The sequence below is a fragment of the Nicotiana sylvestris genome, chromosome 3, assembly GCF_000393655.2.
Source record: "Nicotiana sylvestris chromosome 3, ASM39365v2, whole genome shotgun sequence".
Classification (NCBI taxonomy): Eukaryota; Viridiplantae; Streptophyta; class Magnoliopsida; order Solanales; family Solanaceae; genus Nicotiana; species Nicotiana sylvestris.
Genome location: NC_091059.1, coordinates 71,127,730 through 71,151,471, shown reverse-complemented (window position 1 = coordinate 71,151,471; position 23,742 = coordinate 71,127,730). Strand labels below are relative to the sequence as shown.

Here is a 23,742-nt window from a genome sequence, read left to right as displayed (position 1 = left end):
TCAAATTAATTCATTTTATAGTCAAACTTTAACATTTTTAATAGATTTTCACATTCAGACATTTCGGCTATACAGCCGGACTGCACACGCAAATCGAGGTGATCCTAAGAGACGTTTTTAAGGCCTCAGAATGAAGAATTTCATTTTTAAACAAGTGATGTCATCACATTCTCCATCTCTAAAATAATTGTTCGTCCTCGAACGGACAGAATAAGGAAGTACCTAAGTCAGGGAAAAGATGGGGATAATGGCTCCGCATATCGAACTCGGACTCCCTGGTCGATGCCTCAGGAGGCTGACCTCTCCACTGAACAAGAACAGAAGGAAAACTCTTCGATCTCAACTGATAAACCTACCGGTCTAGAATAGCCACCCGCTCCTCCTTATAATCTAAGTCCTTGTCCAACTGGACAGTGCTGAAATCTAACACGTGGGATGGATCGCCATGATATTTCCGAAGCATGGACACTTGAAACAATGGATGCACGACTGATAAGCTCAGAGGCAATGCAAGTCTATAAGCCACCTCTCCTACTCGATCAAGAATCTCAAATGGGCCAATGAACCTAGGGCTAAGCTTGCCTTTCTTCCCAAATCTCATTACGCCCTTCATAGGCGACACTCGAAGCAAAACTAGCTCACCGACCAAATTGTAAATCATGAACCTTGCGGTCGGCATAACTCTTTTGCCTGGACTGCGCTGTACGAAAGCCTATCCTGATTGATCCTGACCTTGTCCAAGGCATTCTGAACCAGATCTGTACCCAATAACCTAGCCTCTCCCGGCTCAAACCATCCAACTAGAGACCGACACTGGCTAACACACAAAGCCTCATAAGGAGCCACTGAATACTTGAGTGGTAGCTGTTGTTGTAGGCAAACTCTGCTAAAGGCAAAAACTGATCCCACAAGCCTCCAAAGTCAACGAGACAATCTCGGAGCATAGTCCGCTCGGACTGCCCGTCCGTCTAAGGATGAACGTTGTGCTCAACTCAACTCGCGTGCCCAACTATCGCTGAACTGCTCTCAATAAATGGGAGGTAAACTGCGTACCTCGATCCGAGATGATAGACTCGGGCACACCATGAAGACGAACAATCTCTCGTATATAGATCTCAGCTAACCTCTTGGAAGAATATGAGACTGCCACAGGAATGAAATGCACTGACTTGGTCAGCCTATCAACAATAACCCACACTACATCGAACTTCCTCTAAGTCCGTGGGAGACCAACAACAAAGTCTATAGTGATACGCTCCCATTTCCACTCAGGAGTCCCAATCTTTTGAAATAAACCACCGGGACTCTGATGGGGGTACTTAACCTACTGACAATTCAAACATCGAGCCACATATGCGACGATATCTTTCTTCATTCTCTGCCACCAATAATGCTGCCGCAAATCCTGATACATTTTCACATCGCCCGGATAAATAGAGTACCGGGAACTATGGGCCTCCTCAAAAATCAACTCTCGAAGACCATCTACATTAGGCACACAAACTCGATCGTACAATCTCAAAACTCCATCATCACCTAAGGTAACCTGCTTGGCACCTCCGTGCTGCACTGTGTCTCTAAGGACACATAAATGGGTATCATCATATTGCCGATCTCGGATATGCTCCAATAAAGAAGAACGAGAGACTGTGCAAGCTAACACACAGCTGGGCTCAGAAACATCCAACCTCACGAACTTATTGGCCAAAGCCTGAACATCGAAAGCAAGCAGTATCTCACCGACCGAAATATAAGCAAGATGCCCATACTGGCTAACTTCCTACTCAAAGCATCGGCCGCCGCATTGGCCTTTTCCGGATGATATAAGATAGTGATATCATAGTCTTTCAACAACTCCAACCACCTTCTCTGCCTCAAATTCAACTCTTCTTGCTTGAACAAACACTGTAGACTCTTGTTATTCGTCAACACCTCACATGCCATGCCATACAGATAATGCCTCCAAATCTTCAACGCATGAACAATGGATGCCAACTCCAAATCATGAACCAGATAGTTCTTCTCATAAATCTTCAATTGCCGTGAAGCATAGGCAATGACCTTGCCATCCTGCATCAACACTGCACCAAATCCAATACGAGATGCATCACAATAAACTGTATAAGGCCCTAAACCTGAGGGCAAAACCAACACCGGTGTCGTAGTCAGAGCTGTCTCGAGCTTCTGAAAGCTCGCCTCACACTCATCCGACCATCTGAACTGGATACCCTTCTGGGTCAACCTGGTCATTGGGGCTGCGATAGATGAAAACCCCTCCACGAACTGATGATAGTAGCCTGCCAATCCCAAGAAACTCCAAATCGTTGTAGCTGATGCTGGTCTAAGCCTGTTCTTGACTGCCTCAATCTTCTTCGGATCAACCTGAATACCCTCTACTGTCACAACATGACCTAGAAATGCAAATAAGCTTAACCAGAAGTCACACTTCCAGAACTTAGCATATAACTGACTATTCCTCAAGGTCTGAAGAACCACTCTAAGATGTTGCTCGTGCTCCTCCCGGCTGCGGAAATAAATCAAAATATCATCAATGAAGACTATCACGAACGAAGCCAAATAAGGCCTGAAGACTCGATTCATCAAATCCATAAAAGCTGATGGGTATTTGTCAACCTGAATGACATCACCAAAAACTTATAATGCCCGTACCGAGTGCGGAAAGTTGTCATAGGGACGTCGTATGCCCTAATCCTCAATCGATGGTAGCCAGATCTCAAGTCAATCTTCGAAAATACCTTGGCACCCTAAAGCTGATCAAATAAATCATCAATCCTCGGCAATGGATACTTATTCTTGATTGTAATCTTGTTGAACTGTCGGTAATCAATACACATTCTCATCGATCCTTCCTTCTTCTTAATAAACAACATCGGCGCACCCCAAGGCGAAACACTGGGTCTAATGAAACCCTTCTCAAGCAAGTCTTGCAACTGTTCCTTCAACTCTTTCAACTCAGGAGGGGCCATACGATACAGCGGGATAGAAATAGGCTGAGTGCCCGGGGCCAAATCAATGCAAAAGTCAATAACCCTATCGGGTGGCATACCCGGCAGGTCTGAAGGAAAAACCTCACGAAACTTACGAACAACGGACACAGAATCAATATAAGGAACCTCAGTGCTAGAATCATGAACATATGCCAAATAGGCCAAACACCCCTTCTCGACCATACACCGAGACTTCACATAAGAGATAACACTAAGAGTAGAATGACTAGAAGTCCCTCTCCACTCTAAACGAGGCAAACCCGGCAAAGCTAAGGTCACAGTCTTGGCATGACAGTCCAAGATAGCGTGGTAAGGTGATAACTAGTCCATACCCAATATGACATCGACATCAACCATGTCCAGAAGAAGCAAATCTATGCGAGTCTCAAGACCCCCAATCACAACTATACATGAATGATGGACTCGATGTACCACAATAGAATCATCCACCGGTGTAGACATATAAACAAGAGCAATCAAAGAATCACTAGGCATGACTAGATACGGTGCAAAATAAGATGACACATACGAGTATGTAGACCCTGGATCAAATAACACTGAAGCATCTCTATCACAAACCAGAACCGTACCTGTAATAGACGCATCTAAAGCCTCAGCCTCGGGCCTAGCTGGAAGAGCATAACATCGGGGCTAGGCCCCACTGCCGTGAACTATATCTCTAGGACGGCCTGTTGCTGGCTGGCCTCCACCTCTAGCGGCCTGAGCTCCACCTCTAATACCTCTAGCACCTCTACCCCCACCTATAGCTAAATGAGCGGGCTAGACGAGTCCCTTAATGAACCTCCTCACTCTCTCTCTCAGTGAGAAGTATGATAAGAGCATGACGAGCCAAGTCAATGAACCTGCTCTCATACTGGGCAACAGTCATGGAACCCTGCTGGAGACGCTCAAACTACCTCTGATAGGCCTCCCTCGGAGTGATGGGGAGAAACTTCTCTAGAAATAGCTGAGTAAATTGCTCCTAAGTCAAGGCTGGCGATCCGGCTGGTTTAGCTAAGCAATAATCTCTCCACCAAGTCTTGGCGGATCCATACAAGCGAAAAGTAGAAAAATCAACCCCATTGTTCTCCACGGTCCCCATGTTCCTAACAACCTCGTGACATCTATCAAGATTATCTTGGGGATCCTCAGAAGATGCACCACTGAAAGTAGTAGTGAAGAACTAGGTGAACCTATCCAACCTCCACAAAGCCTCCGAAGATATAGCTGATCCATCACCGGTCTGTGCTGCTGTTAGGCTGTAGAAGCGGTATGTGACCTCGCCATTTGCGAAAGGACAAGAGTAGGGGTTTCAATTTAGCACTGAGAGAACAAAATCACATGATAGGAAAGGATGACTGTGAAGTTGTTTTTCCTAACTCTGTAGCCTTTAGGATAAATATAAATGACCCCGTACCAATCCCTCAGACTCTATTAAGCTTGTCTGTGAACTGTGAGACCCATGTAACCTAGATCTCTGATACCAACTTGTCACGACCTGGATTTACAACCCTTGGGAGTCATGATGGCGTCTACTAATATGATCTAGGCAAGCCAATCATTTAACTACTTACTTCATAATCCAATTATTTCTTTTTAACAAATATAAGGCGATAACATGAAAACAGTTCAACTTTAAATAATTAAGTGGAAGATAACAATTAAATATCTGAAATCTGCATCTATTACAACTCTTAGAACCTAAAGCACCCAAAACCTGATGTCACAGTGTCACAGACGGTCTAAGATTTACTACATACAAAGTCTGAAGAAAACGACAATAACTGTCTCTGAATAAAAGGAAAATGAAACAGGAAATAGGAATAGAGGAGACGCCAGGGCCTGTGGACGCCTACAGGTCTACCTTGGATCTCTGAGTGGACTGAAGGTAGCCTCCACACTATGGTCCAAAAGTTGCTCCGGGATCTGCACATAGTGCAGAGTGTAGTATCAGCACAACCGACCCCATGTGCTGGTAAGTGTCTAGCCTAACCTCGGCGAAGTAGTAACGAGGCTAGGACCAGACTACCAAATAACCTGTGCAGTTCAAATACATATACAGCGGAAAGAAATACAGAATAGCCAGTCAATATGGGAGGGGGAGCATGCTATGGGGAGATAACAATTCCGAATAGAAAGACATCAAGTAATGAAAGAAACAATATAACTCGGATATAAAAAAAGAATCAGAAATCAACAAATGCATGACATCATCCTTCGTGCTTTTACTCTCTTCCTCACCGAAGCAATCATATAATAATTCACCCTTCGTGCTTTTACTCTCTTTCCTCACCATATAATCAATATAATCGGCATTGAATGATACATCGTGCGGCACAACATCACCATTCGTGCTTTACACTCTTTCCTCACAATCATACACGTCATCAACCTTCGTGCTTTACACTCTTTCCTTACAAAACAAATAATGCACGACATTACCTTTCATGCTTTAACTCTCTTCCTCACCCAAACAACAATCACAAACAATAGGGCAATGGAACAAATGAAATTGCAATAAAAATCTCGGCAAGGTAAAAACAATTCAATAATTTAATTCCGGCAAAGGAGATAACAAATAAATCAACAATAGCCCGGCAAGGGTGACAACATAATGATCTCTTCTCTTTCTCACTTTTGCTTCAATTCAATAATTTAATTCCGGCAAAGGAGATAACAAATAAATCAACAATAGCCCGGCAAGGGTGACAACATAATGATCTCTTCTCTTTCTCACTTTTGCTTCACTATTCACTTCACAACTCGAGCTAATGCTCTAGAGGTTCAATTATCACTTATACTTTCACAATTCATTATACAACTTGAGCTAACGCTCCTCATGGTTCATAAATCACAATTCCTTCCACAAAATTTATACCACAGATAGAAACCACCACTAAGGCACGAAAGATACAATGAAGTCATCATAATCACAATATAAAGACTCACAGGCATGCTAGACACTAACGTATAGATACTCGTCACCATACCTATACGTCGTACTCAACAATTACCACATAGCAAATAGGACTCAACTCCTAATACCTCAAGATAAGGTTAGACCAAACACTTACCTCGATGCCACGAACACAATTCATGATTCATTATAACTTTACCCCTTGATTGCACCATCAATTCTCTCGTATCTAGTCACAAGTTACTTAATTACATCAATAAACGCCAAATGAATCAATTTGAATGCATAAAAATGAGTTTTCCAAAGTTTTCCCCAAAAAGTCAAAAATCGCCCCCGGTCCCACACGATCAAAACCCGAGGTTCGAACCAACACCCGATTACCCATTCCCCCACGAACCCAAATATATAATTTGTTTTTAAATCGGACCTCAAATCGAGGTCCAAATCCCCAATTTTTGAAAAACCTAGGTTCTACCCAAAACACCCAATTTCCCCCATGAAAATCATTGATTTTAAGTGGAAATCATGTTAAAAGATGTAATGATTGAAGGAAATGAGTTAATATTAACTTATAATCGATTTGGAAGAAGAGTTGTTCTTGGAAATGCGAAGCTGGGTTTGCATTTGCGAATCCTTCAGGAAAATAGGACCTTCGCATTTGCGAACATCATGTCACATTTGCGACTTGGGAATTGCGAAGAATGGGTCGCATTTGCGACACAAGGCTGAACAGGGATTTTCGCATTTGCGAAAGACTACTCGCATTTGCGAGCAAGGCAGGCCTGGGTTGTTCTTCGCATTTGCGATCCAGCCTTCGCATTTGCGAGCCAGGCTTCGCAAATGCAAAGCCTGCAGGCCTTGGCACACCAACTAAAATTCTGTAATTTTCTAAGTTCAAAACGCACCCTGTGGCCTATCCAAAACTCACCTGAGCCATCGGGGCTCCAAACCAAATATACACACAACTTCAAAAACATCCCACAGACTTATTCGTGTACTCATATCACCAAAATAACATCACAAACATCGAATTAAACCTCAAGATAAATGAAATTTCTCAAAACTCCTTTAAACATGAAATTTGCATTTAAGGTTCGAATCACGCCAAATGGGTTACGTTTCTTACCAAACTTTAATGACAACACATATAAATCATATTGAACCTGTACCTGGCTCCGAAACCATAACACGGGCCCGATACCACAGGTTTCACATAACATTTCACTTTCAAAAACCTTTGTATTTTCCAGAAAACAATTTCTTTCAAAAATTCATTTCTCGGGCCTGAGACCTCGGAATTCGATTCCGGTCATACGTCCAAGTCCCATATTTTCCTACAGACCCTCCGGAACCGTCAAATTACGGGTCCGGGTCCGTTTACCCAAAATGTTGACCGAAGTCAAATTAATTCATTTTACAGTCAAAATTTATCAATTTTCATAGATTTTCACATTTACGCTTTTCGGCTACGCGCCCGGACTGTGCACGCAAATCGAGGTGATGCTAAGATAGGTTTTTAAGGCCTCGGAATGCAGAATTTCATTTTAAAACAAAAAGGTCATCACATTCTCCTCCTCTAAAAAAATCGTTCGTCCTCGAACGGACAGAAGAACAAAGTACCTGAGACGGGAAAAAATGGGGATAACGGCTCTGCATATCGAACTCAGACTCCCAGGTCGATGCCTCAGGAGGCTGACCTCTCCACTGAATACGAACAGAAGGAAAACTCTCCGATCTCAACTAACGAACTTGCCGGTCTAGAATAGCCACCGGCTTCGCCTCATAAGACAAGTCCTTGTCCAACTAGACACTGCTGAAATCTAACACGTGGGATGGATCGCCGTGGTATTTTTGAAGCATGGACACATGAAACACTGGATGCACGGATGATAAGCTTGGTGGCAATGCAAGTCTATAAGCCACCTCTCCCACTCGATCAAGAATCTCAAATGGGCCAATGAACCTAGGGCTAAGCTTGACCTTCTTCCCAAATCTCATCACGCCCTTCAGAGGAGACACTCGAAGCAACACTCGCTCACCGACCATAAATGCTAAATCACGAACGTTGCGGTTGGCATAACTCTTTTACCTGAACTGCGTTGTACGAAGACTATCGTAAATGATCCTGACCTTGTCCAAGGCATCCTGAACCAGATCCGTACCAAATAACCGAGCCTCTCCCAGCTTAAACCATCCAACCGGAGACCGACACTGCCTACCACACAAAGCCTCATAAGGAGCCATCTGAATACTCGACTGGTAGATGTTGTTATAGACAAACTCTTCTAAAGGCAAAAATTGATCCCACAAGCCTCCAAAGTCAATGAGACAAGCTCTAAGCATATCCTCCAAAATCTGATAGTCCAGTCGGACTGCCCATCTGTCTGAGGATGAAACGTTGTGCTCAACTCAACCCGCGTGACTAACTCTCATTGAACTACTCTCCATAAATGGGAGGTAAACTGCGTACCTCGATCTGAGATGATAGACTCGGGCACACCATGAGGACGAACAATATCCCGGATATAGATCTTAGCTAACCTCTCGGAAGAATAGGAGACTGCCACAGGAATGAAATGCGCTGACTTGGTTAGCCTATCAACAATAACCCACACTAAATCGAACTTCCTCTGAGTCTGTGGGAGACCAACAACAAAGTCTATGGTGATGCTCTCCCATTTGCACTCAGGAATCTCAATCTTTTGAAATGAACCGCCAGGCCTCTGATGCTCGTACTTAACCTGATGATAATTCAAACACCAAGCCACATATGCGACGATATCTTTCTTCATTCTCCGCCACCAATAATGCTGTCGCAAATCCTGATACATTTTCACGGCGCCCGGATGAATAGAGTAACGAGAGCTATGGGCCTCCTCTAAAATCAGCTCTTTAAGACCATCCATATTAGGTACACAAACTCGACCCTGCAATCTCAAAACTCCATCATCACATAAGTTAACCTGCTTGGCACCTCCGTGCTGCACCGTGTCTCTAAGGACACACAAATGGGGATCATCATACTGCCGATCTCGGATACGCTCCAATAAAGAAGAACGAGCGACTATGCAAGCTAACACATGGATGGGCTCAGAAACATCCAACCTCACGAACTTATTGGACAAACCCTGAACATCCAAAGCAAGCGGTCTCTCACCGACCAGAATATAAGCAAGACTGCCCATATTGGCTAACTTCCTACTCAAAGCATCGGCCACCATATTGGCCTTTCCTGGATGATATAAGATGGTGATATCATTGTCTTTCAACAACTCCAACCACCTTCTCTACCTCAAATTCAACTCTTTTTGCTTGAACAAATACTGCAGACTCTTGTGATCTGTGAACACCTTACATGCCACACCGTACAGATAATGCCTCCAAATCTTCAACACGTAAACAATGGCTGCCAACTCCAAATCATGAAACGGATAGTTTTTCTCATGAATCTTCAACTGCCGCGAAGCATAGGCAATAACCTTGTCATCCTGCATCAACACCGCGTCAAGTCCAATATGAGATGCATCATAATAAACTGTATAAAGCCCTGAACCTGTGGGCAAAACCAATACCGTTATCATAGTGAGAGTTGTCTCGAGCTTCTGAAAGCTCGCCTCACACTCATCCAACCACCTGAGCTGGGCACCCTTCTGGGTCAACCTGGTCATTGGGGTTGAGATAAATGAAAACCCCTCCACTAACCGATGATAGTAGCCTGCCAATCCCAAGAAACTCCGAATCGATGTAGCTGATGCTAGTCTAGGCCAGTTCTTAACTGCCTCAATCTTCTTTGGATCAACCTGAATACCCTCTACTGTTACAACATGACCCAAAAATGCAACTGAACTCAACCAGAAGTCACACTTTAAGAACTTAGCATAAAACTAACTATTCCTCAAGGTCTGAAGAACCACTCTAAGATACTGCTCGTGCTCCTCTCGGCTGCAAGAATAAATCAAAATATCATCAATGAAGACTATCACGAACGAATCCAAATAAGACCTGAACACTAGGTTCATCAAATCCATAAAAGCTACTGGGCATTTGTCAACCCGAATGACATTACCAAAAACTCATAATGCATGTACCTAGTGTGGAAAGCTATCTTAGGGACGTCGAATGCCCTAATCCTCAACTGATGGTAGCCAGATCTCAAGTCAATCTTCAAAAATACCTTGTCAGCCTAAAGCTGATCAAACAAATCATCAATCCTCGGCAATGGATACTTATTCTTGATTGTAACTATTGGCTAAAGAACTGGTAAAGTTTTGAAGAATGACAAATGAACTCAGTCATGGACCAGGTCCATCTTGTGAAGCACTGTCATGATCAACCTACACATGTGTGATGTATGTGAAGGAGATAAGTCCTACTGATCAAGCAGCAATATCTCCTGATCTGATTGAAAAGGTTGCATATTGGATAAGGGGAGAAAGTCTCCTTATATTAAGAGAACACAATCCGAATAAAGAGAGTGTTAGAGTTTGATATCTTCAAGGACTCAACTACGATAAACGATCATAAATTGAGTCCCAATCAAACTCTGATTTTTAACCTATTAAATGACAGTGATTATTCTCTTTTACAGGTATTTTGCACAAACGCAGAAGTTAAACTAAATTGAAAGCAAAAGAGCAAGGCAATTTTGCAAGTAATTTATGTGAGATTTGAATGTGCACTCCTGAAGCTACTTGAATGAAATAAAAGAACCAGTTCCATTGTGTTTTTTGTTATTCTAGTTCAATTGTAGTAGGTGGTTTAAAGTTGTACCTTTTATCTTTCATAGAAGCAATTGTATTAGGTACTTTTAGTGTTCAAGTTATAAGCTAAGTTGAAGTTGTCGCAACAATTGAGGCTGTGTGCTACAAGTGATTAGAGTTAATCCTTAGGTTAACAAAGAGTTTTTGTAAATGCTCTTTTGGCTCAGTGATTTTAGTGGAAGTTTGGGAAAATCCTACTGAGTAGTAGGTTGTGGTTTTTTCACCTTTTGAGCCAGGTGTTTTTCACGTAAAAATCTCCGTGTTCTTTATTTTATGTACTTTTTATTCCGCAAATAGTAGCAGTTAGAACATCCAGAAGAATCAGGTTCTTCTAGACCGAAAATTGGGTACCACACAAATCACCCCCCCCCTTTGTGTGGTATTGATGTTTAGAACATCAATTTGTATCAGAGCGGGTTATCCTTGAAGAGGCTAACACCTTAGGAAAAGATCAACATGAGTGTACCACCTGGGAACTAGGAAGGGCAATCCACTGCTAGGCCTGTGTGTGAACTAGGTCCAAATGAGTACATTAGAATTCAAAGTTGTACCACTGCTAAGGAAATCTGGGACACTTTGCAAGTGGCTCATGAAGGAACACCTCAAGTGAAGAGGTCCAGAGGAACACTTCTGTATTCTCAATATGAGAATTTCACCATGAAGGAAGGAGAAACCATCTAAGAGATGTATACAAGGTTCACCACACTGACAAATGAACTTAAGTCTCTTGGAAGGATTATTCTTGAAGAAGACAAAGTTGAGAAGATTTTGACAAGGGTTCTGCTAGTCTCTTGGGAAATCAAAATCACTGCTATTCAGGAATCAAAGAACATTGCAACCCTCAAGCTGGATGAACTAATTGGAAACCTTACTGCCTATGAACGGAGAAGGCAAACCATGAAAATGGATGCACCAAAGAAGGAAAGAAGTATGGCTCTCAGAATTGCTGAAGGTTCAGATCTGGAGGATGATGAAAAGGCTATGATCACAAAAGCTTTCAAAAAGTACCTGATGAGAGGAAATGGTTCTTCAAGTGGTACAACCTTCAACAAACCAAGGGCTCCTAACAAATAGACCAATGAGGGTTGCTACAAGTGTGGTAAGACTGATCACATAATCAAGAATTGCCCTCAATGGGAAATTGAGTGGAAGAAGGAAAGGGTTGAACGAAGGAACAGGAAGAAGGAATGGGTTGAGCCAAAAAGTAACAAAGGATCAACAAAGGCTATGATTTCTGCCTGGGGAGAAACATCAGATGAGGACTCAGAAGATGAAGCTGGAGATGAACAAGCACTTATGGCCATCGGAGAATCAGATGATGAACAAGAGGTAAGTATTCTTCATCTCAAAAATAAGATTAAATTCTTGTCTAAAGAAAGGTTGTCTAAGCTACTGCTAGACTTCATTGATGAGTCTGGGAGAATTAACAATGAGAAGGAAGAGCTGTCTAAGGAATGTATGATCTTAAAAGCCAAGTGCAAAAATCTAGAGTCTAGGGCTAATGAGAGTGAAAGTGAAAATACTGAGTTAAAGTACCAGGTTCTTGAACTTGACACTAGTGTCCTAGAACTTAGGTCTGAGAACATAAAACTGAAACTAGGAATAGGAAAGAAGAAAGCTGATCACACACATCTCACCCAAGAAGAAAACTTAGGAAAAATGAAGGATGAGTTGTACAGGAAAGATGAGAAGATAAGAGTATTAAAAAAAGATCTAGGGAAGGTAAAACATGGACTAGACAAAACTTGCAAATGGAACAAAGCTTCTGATTCACTTTCCTGGCTACAAGAACATCACAGTAGCAACAAAAGAGGACTTGGTTACAGGACTTAAGCAACTAAGTGGGATCCTAAAAGCATGTACCTCAATCTTCCTGAGAACAAAATTTGCACACAATATGGCAAGACTGGCCATTACAAAAATGAATGTAATGCAAAAGAAAAGGCCAGTAAAAAGAACAAAACTTTTGTTCAAGAAAAAAAATAGGCTACCTGGGTGGGCTAGAAGGAATCTGATTTATCCCTTTGCCCATACAAAGGGATCCAAACTAGTTTGGGTTCCTAAGACTAACCCCTGATTTCTTTTTGCAGGTCCAAACAAAGGGAAGCAACCAAATATGGTACATGGATAGTGGCTGCTCAAAACATATGACTGGAAGCAAGAACCAGTTCCTTTCACTTGAGGACTTAAGGGGAGGCAATGTCTCCTTTGGAAATGGGAAGAAAGTTGAGATCATTGGGGTTGGAAAGGTAGGTAAGACAGACTCTCACTCCATTGAGAATGTCTACTTGATAGATGGCTTGAAATACAACCTGATCAGTGTGTCACAACTATATGACAGAGGTAACCTTGTAGCATTCACCTCTACTAAATGCTTTGTGATTAACCTTACCACTGACAAGATTGTTTTGCAGGGAAAAAGAGTTAACAATATTTACATTGTAGATTTGTCTACTCTCTCAGAAAATGAACTAACCTGCCTAAGTGTGCTGGATAATGATCCCCTCCTGTGGCACAAAAGACTTGGTCATGCCAGTCTGAATCAGCTAAACAAATTGGTTTCTAAGGACTTGGTGATAGGGTTACCTTACATCAAGTTCAAATAAGACAAAGTTTGTGAGGCCTGTGCAAGGGGGAAGCAGGTAAGATCATCTCTCAAAAGCAAGAAAATGGTAAGCACAACCAAGTCATTGGAACTAGTCCATATTGATCTTTGTTGTCCAATGAGAACCATGAGCAGAGGAGGAAAGAAATATGTAATGGTACTTGTTGATGATTATTCTAGATTTACCAGGGTACTATTTCTAACATTTAAAGATGAAGCATTTGACATGTTCACTGCCTTTGTTAGAAAAACTCAGAAACAATTAGGAAATCAACTTGTATCAATTAGGTCTGATCATGGAACTGAATTTTAAAATGCTAAGTTTGCTGAATTTTGTGATGAAAATGGTATAGTTCATAACTTCTCTACCACTAGGACCCCTCAACACAATGGAGTAGCTGAAAGAAAGAACAAGACTCTTGAAGACATGGCTAAGACTGTGCTTCTTTCTACTAAACTGCCCCATAGCTTCTGGGCAAAGGTTGTAGATACTGCATGTTACATTATCAATAGATGCATGACTAGACCTCTTGTAGAGAAGACTCCCTACGAGTTACTTAAAGGGAGAAAACCAAATATACCCCATCTTAGGGCATTTGGATGCAAGTTCTTTATGCACAATAATGGAAACGACTCCCTAGGTAAGTTTGATCCCAAAAGTAATGAGGGAGTATTCTTGGGATATTCTTCACATAGGAAAGCATATAAAGTGTTCAATAAAAGAACTTTGTGTGTAGAAGAAAGTGTACATGTAGTATTTGATGAAACAAACATTGTTTCTGAGAGACATGAACATGAAGATGAAGCTATTGGATTGGTAAAGGATTTGACTGAAGCCTCAGCACAAGTCAAAGTGGCACAAAAGGAAGGAACAAGTGATGGAACAGTTTCTTTCATACAGGGCAACCTGACAGGGGGAACTGATCAAAGAGGATTGAAATAAATCCCCTAAAAGAACCTGTTCATGACCCTGTTCCTCAGCAACAGAATATGGGAGAAACATCTAGCAGAAACCAGTTGGTTGTAATACCTCACAAGTATCAACGTTCTCATCCTATTGAGAACATTATCACTGATCCAACATCTGGAGTGAAAACTAGATCACAATTAAAGAATCTGTGTGCTTTTGATGCCTTTTTATCTCTTATTGAACCTAAAAATGTCGTTGAGGCTTTGCAGGATACAGATTGGGTGAATGCAATGCAAGATGAACTCGATCAGTTTAAGAGAAGTCAAGTTTGGCATCTAGTTCCAAGACCCAAGGACCGATCAGTTATTGGTACAAAATGGGTCTTCAGAAATAAACTTGATGAAGATGGAACAATTACAAGAAACAAGGCAAGACTGGTGGTCAAAGGTTACAGTCAAGAGGAAGGCATAGATTATAATGAGACTTTTGCTCCAATTGCAAAACTAGATGCAATCAGACTCCTCAAAGCCTTTGCAGCACACATGGAATTCACTCTTCATCATATGGATGTCAAAAGTGTCTTCCTGAATAGCTACATGAAAGAAGAATTGCTTGTAAAATAACCTCCAGGGATTGAGAGCAAAGAATGTCCTGAGCATGTGTACAAGTTATACAAGGCTCTCTATGGACTTAAGCATGCCGCAAGAGCATGGTATGAATGATTGTCCAAATTCCTACTGGAGCATGGTTACAAAAGAGGTAAAATTGATAGTACCTTATTCTTAAGGGAAATAAGTAAGGATCTCCTTGTGGTACAAATATATGTCGATGACATAATCTTTGTGGCCACCACTGATAAGCTAAGTAAGGACTTTGCAAAATTAATGGGGAGTGAGTTTGAAATGAGTATTTTTTTTTCAATCCGCTAGGCAAACGCCTAGGGTTAGTTTTATTTATAACATGATAAACGACCGAATACAATGTCAAGATACCCAACGTAATGAAGTAAATAGAGTTTGAATTTAACAATTATCCTATTATCAAAATTGAGTGTTGCACTCAACATTGATATAATATTAAAGCTATTAAACTTTGAAATATAAGACTTTATCCAAGCATGTGCATGATGTTTTGGCACTGCCGATCCTCCGTGTTCGATCACGCCCCAGCTCCCATTAATCTTTCGTCAAGATTAATGTCTTCTGTGCGCTAACTGCGTCTTGTTTCCTATCTGTGCTCCTTTTGATTCCTTGGGGTGATCAATGGGGACAGCTTTGTGCTTTGCACTCCAAAAGCACGTGAGTATACTCTTGGTGAACAATTCATGTTCGACAGCCTTGCCTCCTTTATCGATAAGCTGCCATGACATAGCATGCTTTGTGAATTTCCATTAAAATATGCCATCTTTTATGATGCAAGACCCCATGCTGTTGCTGGACCACTCCAATCCATTCTCGATGGAGTCAATTCCAGTGTGCGTTATTCCATGGACACGGTCTACCATATCTCGAACTGAGGTCAGCAACCGCATGCTCAAGTAACAAACTCCTCTATGTCTAGCATGCTTTACCTTCCAGCGTTCTTTTCTATGTGTTAGCATGCGTGTTCCCCAACTGCTCTTGTTGCAGCATTTGCTACCCTCCATGCTTGTGCATTGTTTTTTCCTTCCTGCATTTGTTTTTGCTCGATTGCGCATCCCCAACCAAAAGACATGCTTCTCGTTTTTCAGAGTAAACCATGTGCTTTCATGAATTGTTTTTCGCATCCCTCCCTGCCAAGTTCCTAGCGTGCTTGTGCATATACCAATAGAGTTGTTATATTTTAATGAGCCTAATATCACCTGCCCATCTTGATTACTGGAGAGTGTTTGTTCTTTAATATTGCATAATTGTACCTTGTCGCTAGACACACCCTTCTCCCTTAGGATTTGATGGTCGATTAAGTTGACTTGTCTCCTACTATTTCTATTCTCTTTGCTTCTTATCTTCTGTCCACCTTCACCCTTAGACTTGTACATTGCATCTTATCTTCATTAACCAACCTCCTTCCTTGTGCATCTAGATGCCAGAATTGTTGGCATTCGATTTCTCCATGATCTAAAGCATAGTTAGCCAAATGATCAGCCAACTTGTTCCCCTCTCTATGAATATGAGTAACTGTGTAATTGCCCCCAATCATTAGTTGCATAATTTCCTCTACCTGCTTGGATATGATCCATGGTGGTTTCCAAATCCCATCCATTATCTTTTTTAATAACATTGAGTCAGTTTGAAGCCATACATGAGAGTATTGTTGGAATCTGCAGAACCTTAGTGCTTCTAACATGGCCTTCGCTTCAGCTATTGTGTTTGTTGTCTCCTCAATCTCCCTCCCTACAGACTTGACTATGTCGCCATTTTCATTTCTTATACAAAAACCTATTGAACTCCTGCCTGGATTTCCCCTCGATACCCCATCCGTATTAACCTTTAGCCATCCTGTACTTGGTGGTTCCCACATGACTTTGGTAACTTTAAGTTTAGGAGTGAAATTTTCCATCATGGATAGAAGGTCTTTCCATTTGTGAGGTACCATGGATATCCTTGGCTTTCTCACTTTCACCAATGCCTGGAGATTTGATGACACTTGATAAATCACCCTACTAGTTGTCACAGCATCACCATACTTCATACTGTTTCTTCTTTTCCAGAGTTCCCATACTACGCATGAAGGGAGTGCTTGCATTACCGGTTTGAGCCTTAAGCATACATTTGCAGTCCAACATTTTGTGATTGCTTGGTGCAATGTAAGTCCTTCCACAGCTATTCCTGCCCTTGATAGAAAATACTTCCAAGTTGTCTTTGCAGTTTGTGATCTAAAAAACAAATGCTAAAAGGATTCCTCATCAGGATGTATACAACACCAGCATTTTGATGGCATGCAGTAGCCTACCTTTTTCAAGAAATCATCTAAAGGTAACTTTGTTTTCCACACTTTCCACATGAAAAATGCTATTTTAAAAGGCAGTCCCTTTACCCATATCATTCTATATGCTTTTAGTGGTTCTTCTCTTCTTCTCGTATAATCCCATGCTGACTTAACACTGAAATATCCTCTTGTTTCCAGCATCCAACAAGGCACGTCAAGAACCTGCTGAGGTGAAGGTGGTTTGATTTTCTCTTGAATGTGTACTGCTAAGTCTTCATGAAGCATTTCAAATAGCCTGTCCACATCCCACCCACCATCTAAGGTAACTTCATGTACATTTTGTACTGTTTCATCTATGCCAAAGTCCTGAGGAACTAAAAAATATAGTGCCCCAAGACCTGTCCAGTTTTCGAACCAAAAAAGTGAGGATCCCTTTTTTGTTTGCCAAAAGATTTGATGTTCAATAAGATCTATGCATTCTAGCATTTTTCTCCAAATATGAGACCCTCTTTTCCATGGAACAACTACTGAATTCATTTTCTTACAGTATTTCTGACATACAAAAGAGCTCCATATGCTTGGTTTTGTTCTGAAATTCTACCACAATTTGCTGAATAATGCTTTTGTTACATCATGTAGTGACCTGAAACCTATTCCTCCTTCCTCAAGTGGCATGCATAAGGTATTCCATGAAGCCCAATGCCTACTAGTACCTCCTACAGAGCTGCTCCAGAAAAATTGCGCAAACAGTTTGTGCAACCTATTTATCACATATTTGGGAGGGTTTACAGCTGATAGTAGATGCATAGGCATGCTTTGCAGCACATGGGATATGAGAACTACCCTTCCTCCTACTGATAATAATTTGCCCTGTCAGGATTGCATTTTGTCCATTACCTTAGTAATTAGGGGCTGATAGTATTCCAGCTTTCTCCTTGCATAAAAAATAGGGCAACCTAGGTATGTGATAGGAAATTCATTTTTATGAATGCCTGTGATCCTTTCCACCTTGCTGACCACATCCATGTGTGTTGAATGATGCAGGTATACTGCTGATTTGGTCTTGTTGATAAGCTGCCCAGATGCATTTTCATATGGATTCAACACTTGCATAATCAGCATCAGAGAAGTTTCATCAGATGATGAAAAAATAATCATGTCATCTGCATACGCCAAATGATTGATTTTTGGACTCCACTTTGGCATTCCAAATCCACAAAAATACAGGTTAGTATGAAGTGCATTGAGGCCCCTAGATAATGCTTCTGCTGCCAAGATAAACAGAGTTGGAGATACAGGATCACCTTGTTTTACTCCTCTTGAGGATTTAAAGAAACCATGAGCTTGACCATTGATTAGAATAGAATACCAATTGTTTGAAACTAATCCAAAGGCAATCCCTATCAACCTTTCTGTGAATCCCATCTTTCTCATTACCTTTGTTAGGAATAGCCAAGATAATCTATCATAAGCTTTGGTCATATCTAGCTTCAGGATGACATTAGGTCCAGCCTTTGTTCTAAGCCTGATGTCAGTGACTATCTCCCGAGTTAAAAGGATGTTTTCTACTATATTCCTGCCCTTAATAAAACCTGACTGTTCCTCCGATATCAGATTTGGGAGAAATTTCACAAGCCTTTCATGAATGACCCTCGATATAACCTTATTTGAAAAATTACTGAGGCTTATGGGTCTTAGATCAGAAAAAGTGGTAACTTCTTTTTCTTTGGTATCAGAACTAGGTTTGTGTGTGTTACACACTTTGGTAGCTCATGACCATTGAAAAAAGCCCTCACAATGTCGAACATGTCATCCCCTATTATGTCACAACAAGAATGATATAGCTTGTCTGTCATACCATCTGGCCCTCCAGCACTATCACCATTAAGTCCAAATACTGCCTCTTTAACCTCTTCTTTTGTTAGTTGCTTAATCAATTCTGCATTCTGTTCATTGTTCATCATATTAGGAACATGGTCTACGATCTCAAATAAAGAAGGAGAAGCTATTTCTGTGAACTGTTCCTCATAAAATCTGATAGACTCTTCTGCAATTTCTTTTTCTTTTTCAATCCATGTTCCTCCACTATCTTGAATTCTGTTAAGTTGAAGTCTCTTCCTCCTACCTATCACTTGTGCGTGGAAGAAATTAGTATTCCTATCCCCCTCCTTGAACCAAGTCATGCCCGCCTTTTGTTGCCAAAATTTTTCCTCTAGTGCAAGACAATTGATCAATTCTGCCTGAACCTTTTGTAGCCTTTCCCTGTTCATCCCTGTAGGATTTGCTTCAAATTCTGCTTCGTGAATCATCACTACCTCCTCCACGCTTGCTATCTTTTGGAAAATATTTCCAAACGTAGCCTTACTCCACAATAAAAGGGCTTTCTTTAATTTTTTTAACTTGTGATTATGAATAGTAAAAGGATTTGCACTGAAATCAGCTGTCCAGTTCTCTCTCACCACGTCTTTAAAAGTATCATGTTCCACCCAAAAATTCAAGAACTTAAAAGGCTTTTTTATTGGTGGAGTCTCAGTATCACACTTCAGATACATTGGACTATGATCGGAACCAGTCTTTGCCAAATGTTGCACCTCTATTCCCGGAAATGTTTGTTGGAATTGTGAATTGGCCAAGCATCTGTCTAGTCTTTTGAATATACAGTCTTCCTCTGCTCTTCCATTCCACCATGTAAATATGCTACCTTTAAATCCAAGATCAAAGAGATTGCAAGTGTTGACGCAGTGTCGTAAATCATCAATTTCATTCAATGACACAGGTAACCCCCCAAACTTCTCTTCTTCGTCCCATATTACATTGAAATCTCCCCTACTAGCCATGGTGCATTCATATCTCTTGTCATTTCATATAATAAATCCCATAATTCTATCCTCTCAATTGCATCACATTTAGCATATATCAAAGTTAGAACAAACTCCACATGCGATTCAGTATGAACCAATTGTAGTGTTAATTGTTGCACCATATTGTACATGACAGTTACTTCAAACACTTCATCTATAAATGCCCAGATCTTGTTGGAAACATTTGAAATTGCTTGTGCAAGTCCTATCTTGTTTCTGTACCTTTCCATTTTTTTTGCTTGTTGCTTTGGTTTCATTAATCCTACAAAATCATAGTGATTTTTTCTGTGCATTTTTGTCAACCTTTCAAAGGCTTGTTGTGTGTTGACTGACCTTATATTCCAAATGAGAGCATTCATTACTGATTGTTGGATTTCGTTAGCGTTCTCCTTGTGTGCACCCCAGCTTTTGGTACTGCATGATTATCTTTTTGTTGCTTCTTCTTGCCTTTTGCAGCTGATTTTGACTTTGTCACTTGCGTAGGTGATAAGTCACCTTGCCTTGCCGCTTTCATAAGGTGTTGTGTAGTTGATTCTTGATCCATGTCGTATCCTGACTTACTAGGTTCTTCTCCTTCTTCATTGTCTTCCTTACTTCCTGATGTAGCTCCAAATGCATTCCTTTTAGGGACCAAGGCCTTCTCTTCTCCTCTTTTTAACAGTTGCAACTGATTTTTCTCCATTGTAACAGTAATATTCAATATTTTTGTTTTATGTCTTTGTTGTTTCTCCATGTCTGTTGTGTTGTGTCCTTGTGGGTCTTCTTGTGATATCTGAATTTGATCATCTTTTGTTCCTCCAGGATCATTTACCTCTTGGTCTCTTCCTTCATAGTTTCTAATTTCTGTAATTTCAGTTGTGTTGTTGTCATTGGCTTGGTGCTCTCCATTTTCACTTTGCTCATCTTCATCTTTGTCCTTCTCATTAGGTTCCTCATCAGCTTGTGGTACTTCGTTCTCCTCTGAATCGTATTCCCTTTGTGTATCCCATAGCCTGCCTCCACAACCTTGCACTCTTTCTTTAAATGTAGCTGATTTTGACCCTTCTGCTTGAGTATTTGGAGTTTTATTAGGTACTTTGTTCACTAATGTATCTTGTGATGGTATTTGCTGGCATGGTTTATTGATCTTCACTATTCCCTCTCCTGTTTTATTCTTGAAACTTCTTTCTACCCATTTTGCAGTATCGTTTATAGCTTTTGATGCCTCATTTCCATTGACTAGACCATTAGTCGAGCTAATCCCCGATGAATTAAGATGAAAAAGTTGCTGCAGGATTTAACTTTCCCTCATTATTGACCATATTTTTTGGTTTTTGTTTTGTAGATGCATGGTTGTGAAGTGTTGTACTGCTTGTTGCTGTATTATCTGTCACTTTTGCCAATTGATTAATAGGTTCTTCCTCTTCCTCCAGCCCTTGTAATATTGCAAACTTGTTAGCTACATGAACATGATCATTATCTTCATTGTCTATAGCCTCCACTTCCTTACCACTGTTGCTCTATGGTTTTGCTTGTCTCTCTACAGTGCTTGTATCCTCTTTATTGTTATTGTTTTCAAGCTGCTTAGCTAGTGACATCTCCATTCCATTATTACTACGACTAGAATTTTGATTTACTACAATTCTAACTCTGTTGTCCTTTACTTCCTTCCATTGCTCTTTTGCTGTAATAATCACATTACCCACGACCTTTCCACTAGATAACATTTTTATAGGCTGTGAGTTCTTTATGTCCTGTTTCTTAATTGTATCTGTTTGGTCATCATTCTCCTTCTCCACATATAATTCAGGGTGTATCCTCCAGCATTCAAATTGATCATGCCCTTGAAGTTTACAATGTCTGCAATATTTAGGCAGCATGTCATATTGAATTCTCACCCATTCATTTCTTGTTGCTCCTTTAGCTTCGTTGAATATGTCCATCCTCACCTTTTTAGGCAAATCTGCAAGTAGATCAACTAGTACCTTCACCCTAGCACAACTAGGTCTAGTTTTGTTAATTGTAGCCATGTCTAGATGCATAGTTTTACCTACTGCTGAAGCTAGAGAAAATAGACATTCCTTTACAAAAAAAATTGGCAATAGACCTGGGAATGAGATCCAAGCCATTGCCTTGGGTGTTTCTTCATCTGCTCTAAACTTTGAGTCATAAATCAACGGCCTAAGCTGATATTGATAGCCATCCCTATCCTTTATGTAATGAGTTTTTGATGAGAAATGAAGATAGTCCTGCTTTAATGTCATTCTAATCAAAATATGTCTATCCCTTAGAAATCCAATGTTACATTCACCTTTAATTCCGCATTGAATTGGTATTAACTTACGCAGTTGTTGAATTTATGGGCTGCCATAAGAACATTTACCAACTATTGCATATTGTAATCCTTCAATGATATCCATCATTTGTACTTCTGCTTCTGTGAACTGAATAACATGTTCTCCATTTAATATTGTAGGTGTACGAATAGCAATTGGTTCAACTTCCTGTTGCTCCTGCATTGCAGCATTTAATGTGCAAGGTTTCAGAAATTTGGAGTAATCCATCGGCTTATTTGTGATCCCTGATGTTTTTGCAATGTTTGGAGGAAGTTGTGTAGGCAGCGCAGCCACCAAAAGTGGCTGGCCACCTTCCTGTGTGTCCATTACAGTTGTATTTCTTTAACACTTACTTACATGACAAAGTTGCAGTATGTTTGCAATAAAAAGATACTACTGTGATTTGAATTTGCTTCACGCAATCTGTGTTGAAATTGAATGAAGAAATCTGTGTGCTATAGTAACTCGTGAAACTGAAATTAAGATCTACAAAAATTGACTATAGATCTGAAGTTGAAACCAATTGGGTATTACTTGTAAGGAGATTATGTATCTTTTGACACCAAGTTGGTTGGTTACCACCACCGGATTTCGGAACCGGAAAGTGATGTCGAAAGTACTGTTCACTGAATTTTCTAGAGAGAAGGCAGAGAATTTTTTTAGAGAGAGAAACCATAGGGGTATGATTGGTTCACTCTTGTATCTTACTGCCAGCAGATCTGACATTATTTTAGTGTAGGTCTTTGTGCTTGTTTTCAAGCTAATCCAAAAGAGTCTCACTTGACTGTTGTCAAGAGGATACTAAAATATCTGAAAGGCACCACTGATTTGTGTCTTTGGTACACCAAAAGTAGTAATTTCAATCTAGTAGGATATGTTGATGTTGATTATGCAGGTTTCCTAGTCGATAGGAAGAGCACCTTAGGTATGGCACACTTCCTTCATTCATGTCTAGTGTCATGGGCTACTAAAAAGCAAAATTCAGTGGCCTTATCTACTGCTGAAGCTGAGTATATTGTTGTTGCCTCTTGTTGTGCTCAATTGCTATGGATCAAACAACAGCTAGTAGACTTTGGCATTGAAGTTGGTTGCATTCCTATATTCTTTGATAACACTAGTGCTATAAGTATGACAAAGAATCCTGTTCATCATAAGAGGACTAAGTACATAGATGTTAGGCACCATTTCTTAAGAGACAACTATGAGAATGGTTTGATCTGCATCGAATTCTGTGCTACTGATAAGCAAATTGCTGGCATCTTCACTAAAGCACTGAGTAGAGAAAACTTTGAGAGGAATAGGTTGGAATTAGGGATGATTAAGATCACCTAACAAATCCAGCTCAGAATGCACAAAAAAAATATTTTTTTTGGCTAGGAATTCTAACCTTGTGTAAATATCTAGATTAATTCTTACTCAGTTTCATAATTTAATTAGTATTCTCCTGTGACATGTGTAT

The 23,742-nt window shown here is 40.6% G+C and overlaps 2 protein-coding genes across 2 annotated transcripts; both read right to left on the bottom strand.

The window, feature by feature from the left end:
• Positions 1 to 16,180: 16,180 nt before the first annotated feature.
• Positions 16,181 to 18,532, bottom strand: LOC138887516 (uncharacterized). Its single transcript, XM_070169275.1, has 3 exons — positions 18,005 to 18,532; positions 17,132 to 17,473; positions 16,181 to 17,038 (listed from the first exon to the last, which is right to left on the bottom strand). Exons 1-3 carry the CDS (start codon positions 18,530 to 18,532, stop codon positions 16,181 to 16,183), a joined length of 1,728 nt encoding a protein of 575 aa, XP_070025376.1.
• Positions 18,533 to 18,801: 269 nt separating this feature from the next.
• LOC138887515 (uncharacterized) lies at positions 18,802 to 19,944 on the bottom strand. Its single transcript, XM_070169274.1, has one exon. It carries the CDS (start codon positions 19,942 to 19,944, stop codon positions 18,802 to 18,804), a length of 1,143 nt encoding a protein of 380 aa, XP_070025375.1.
• Positions 19,945 to 23,742: the final 3,798 nt, after the last annotated feature.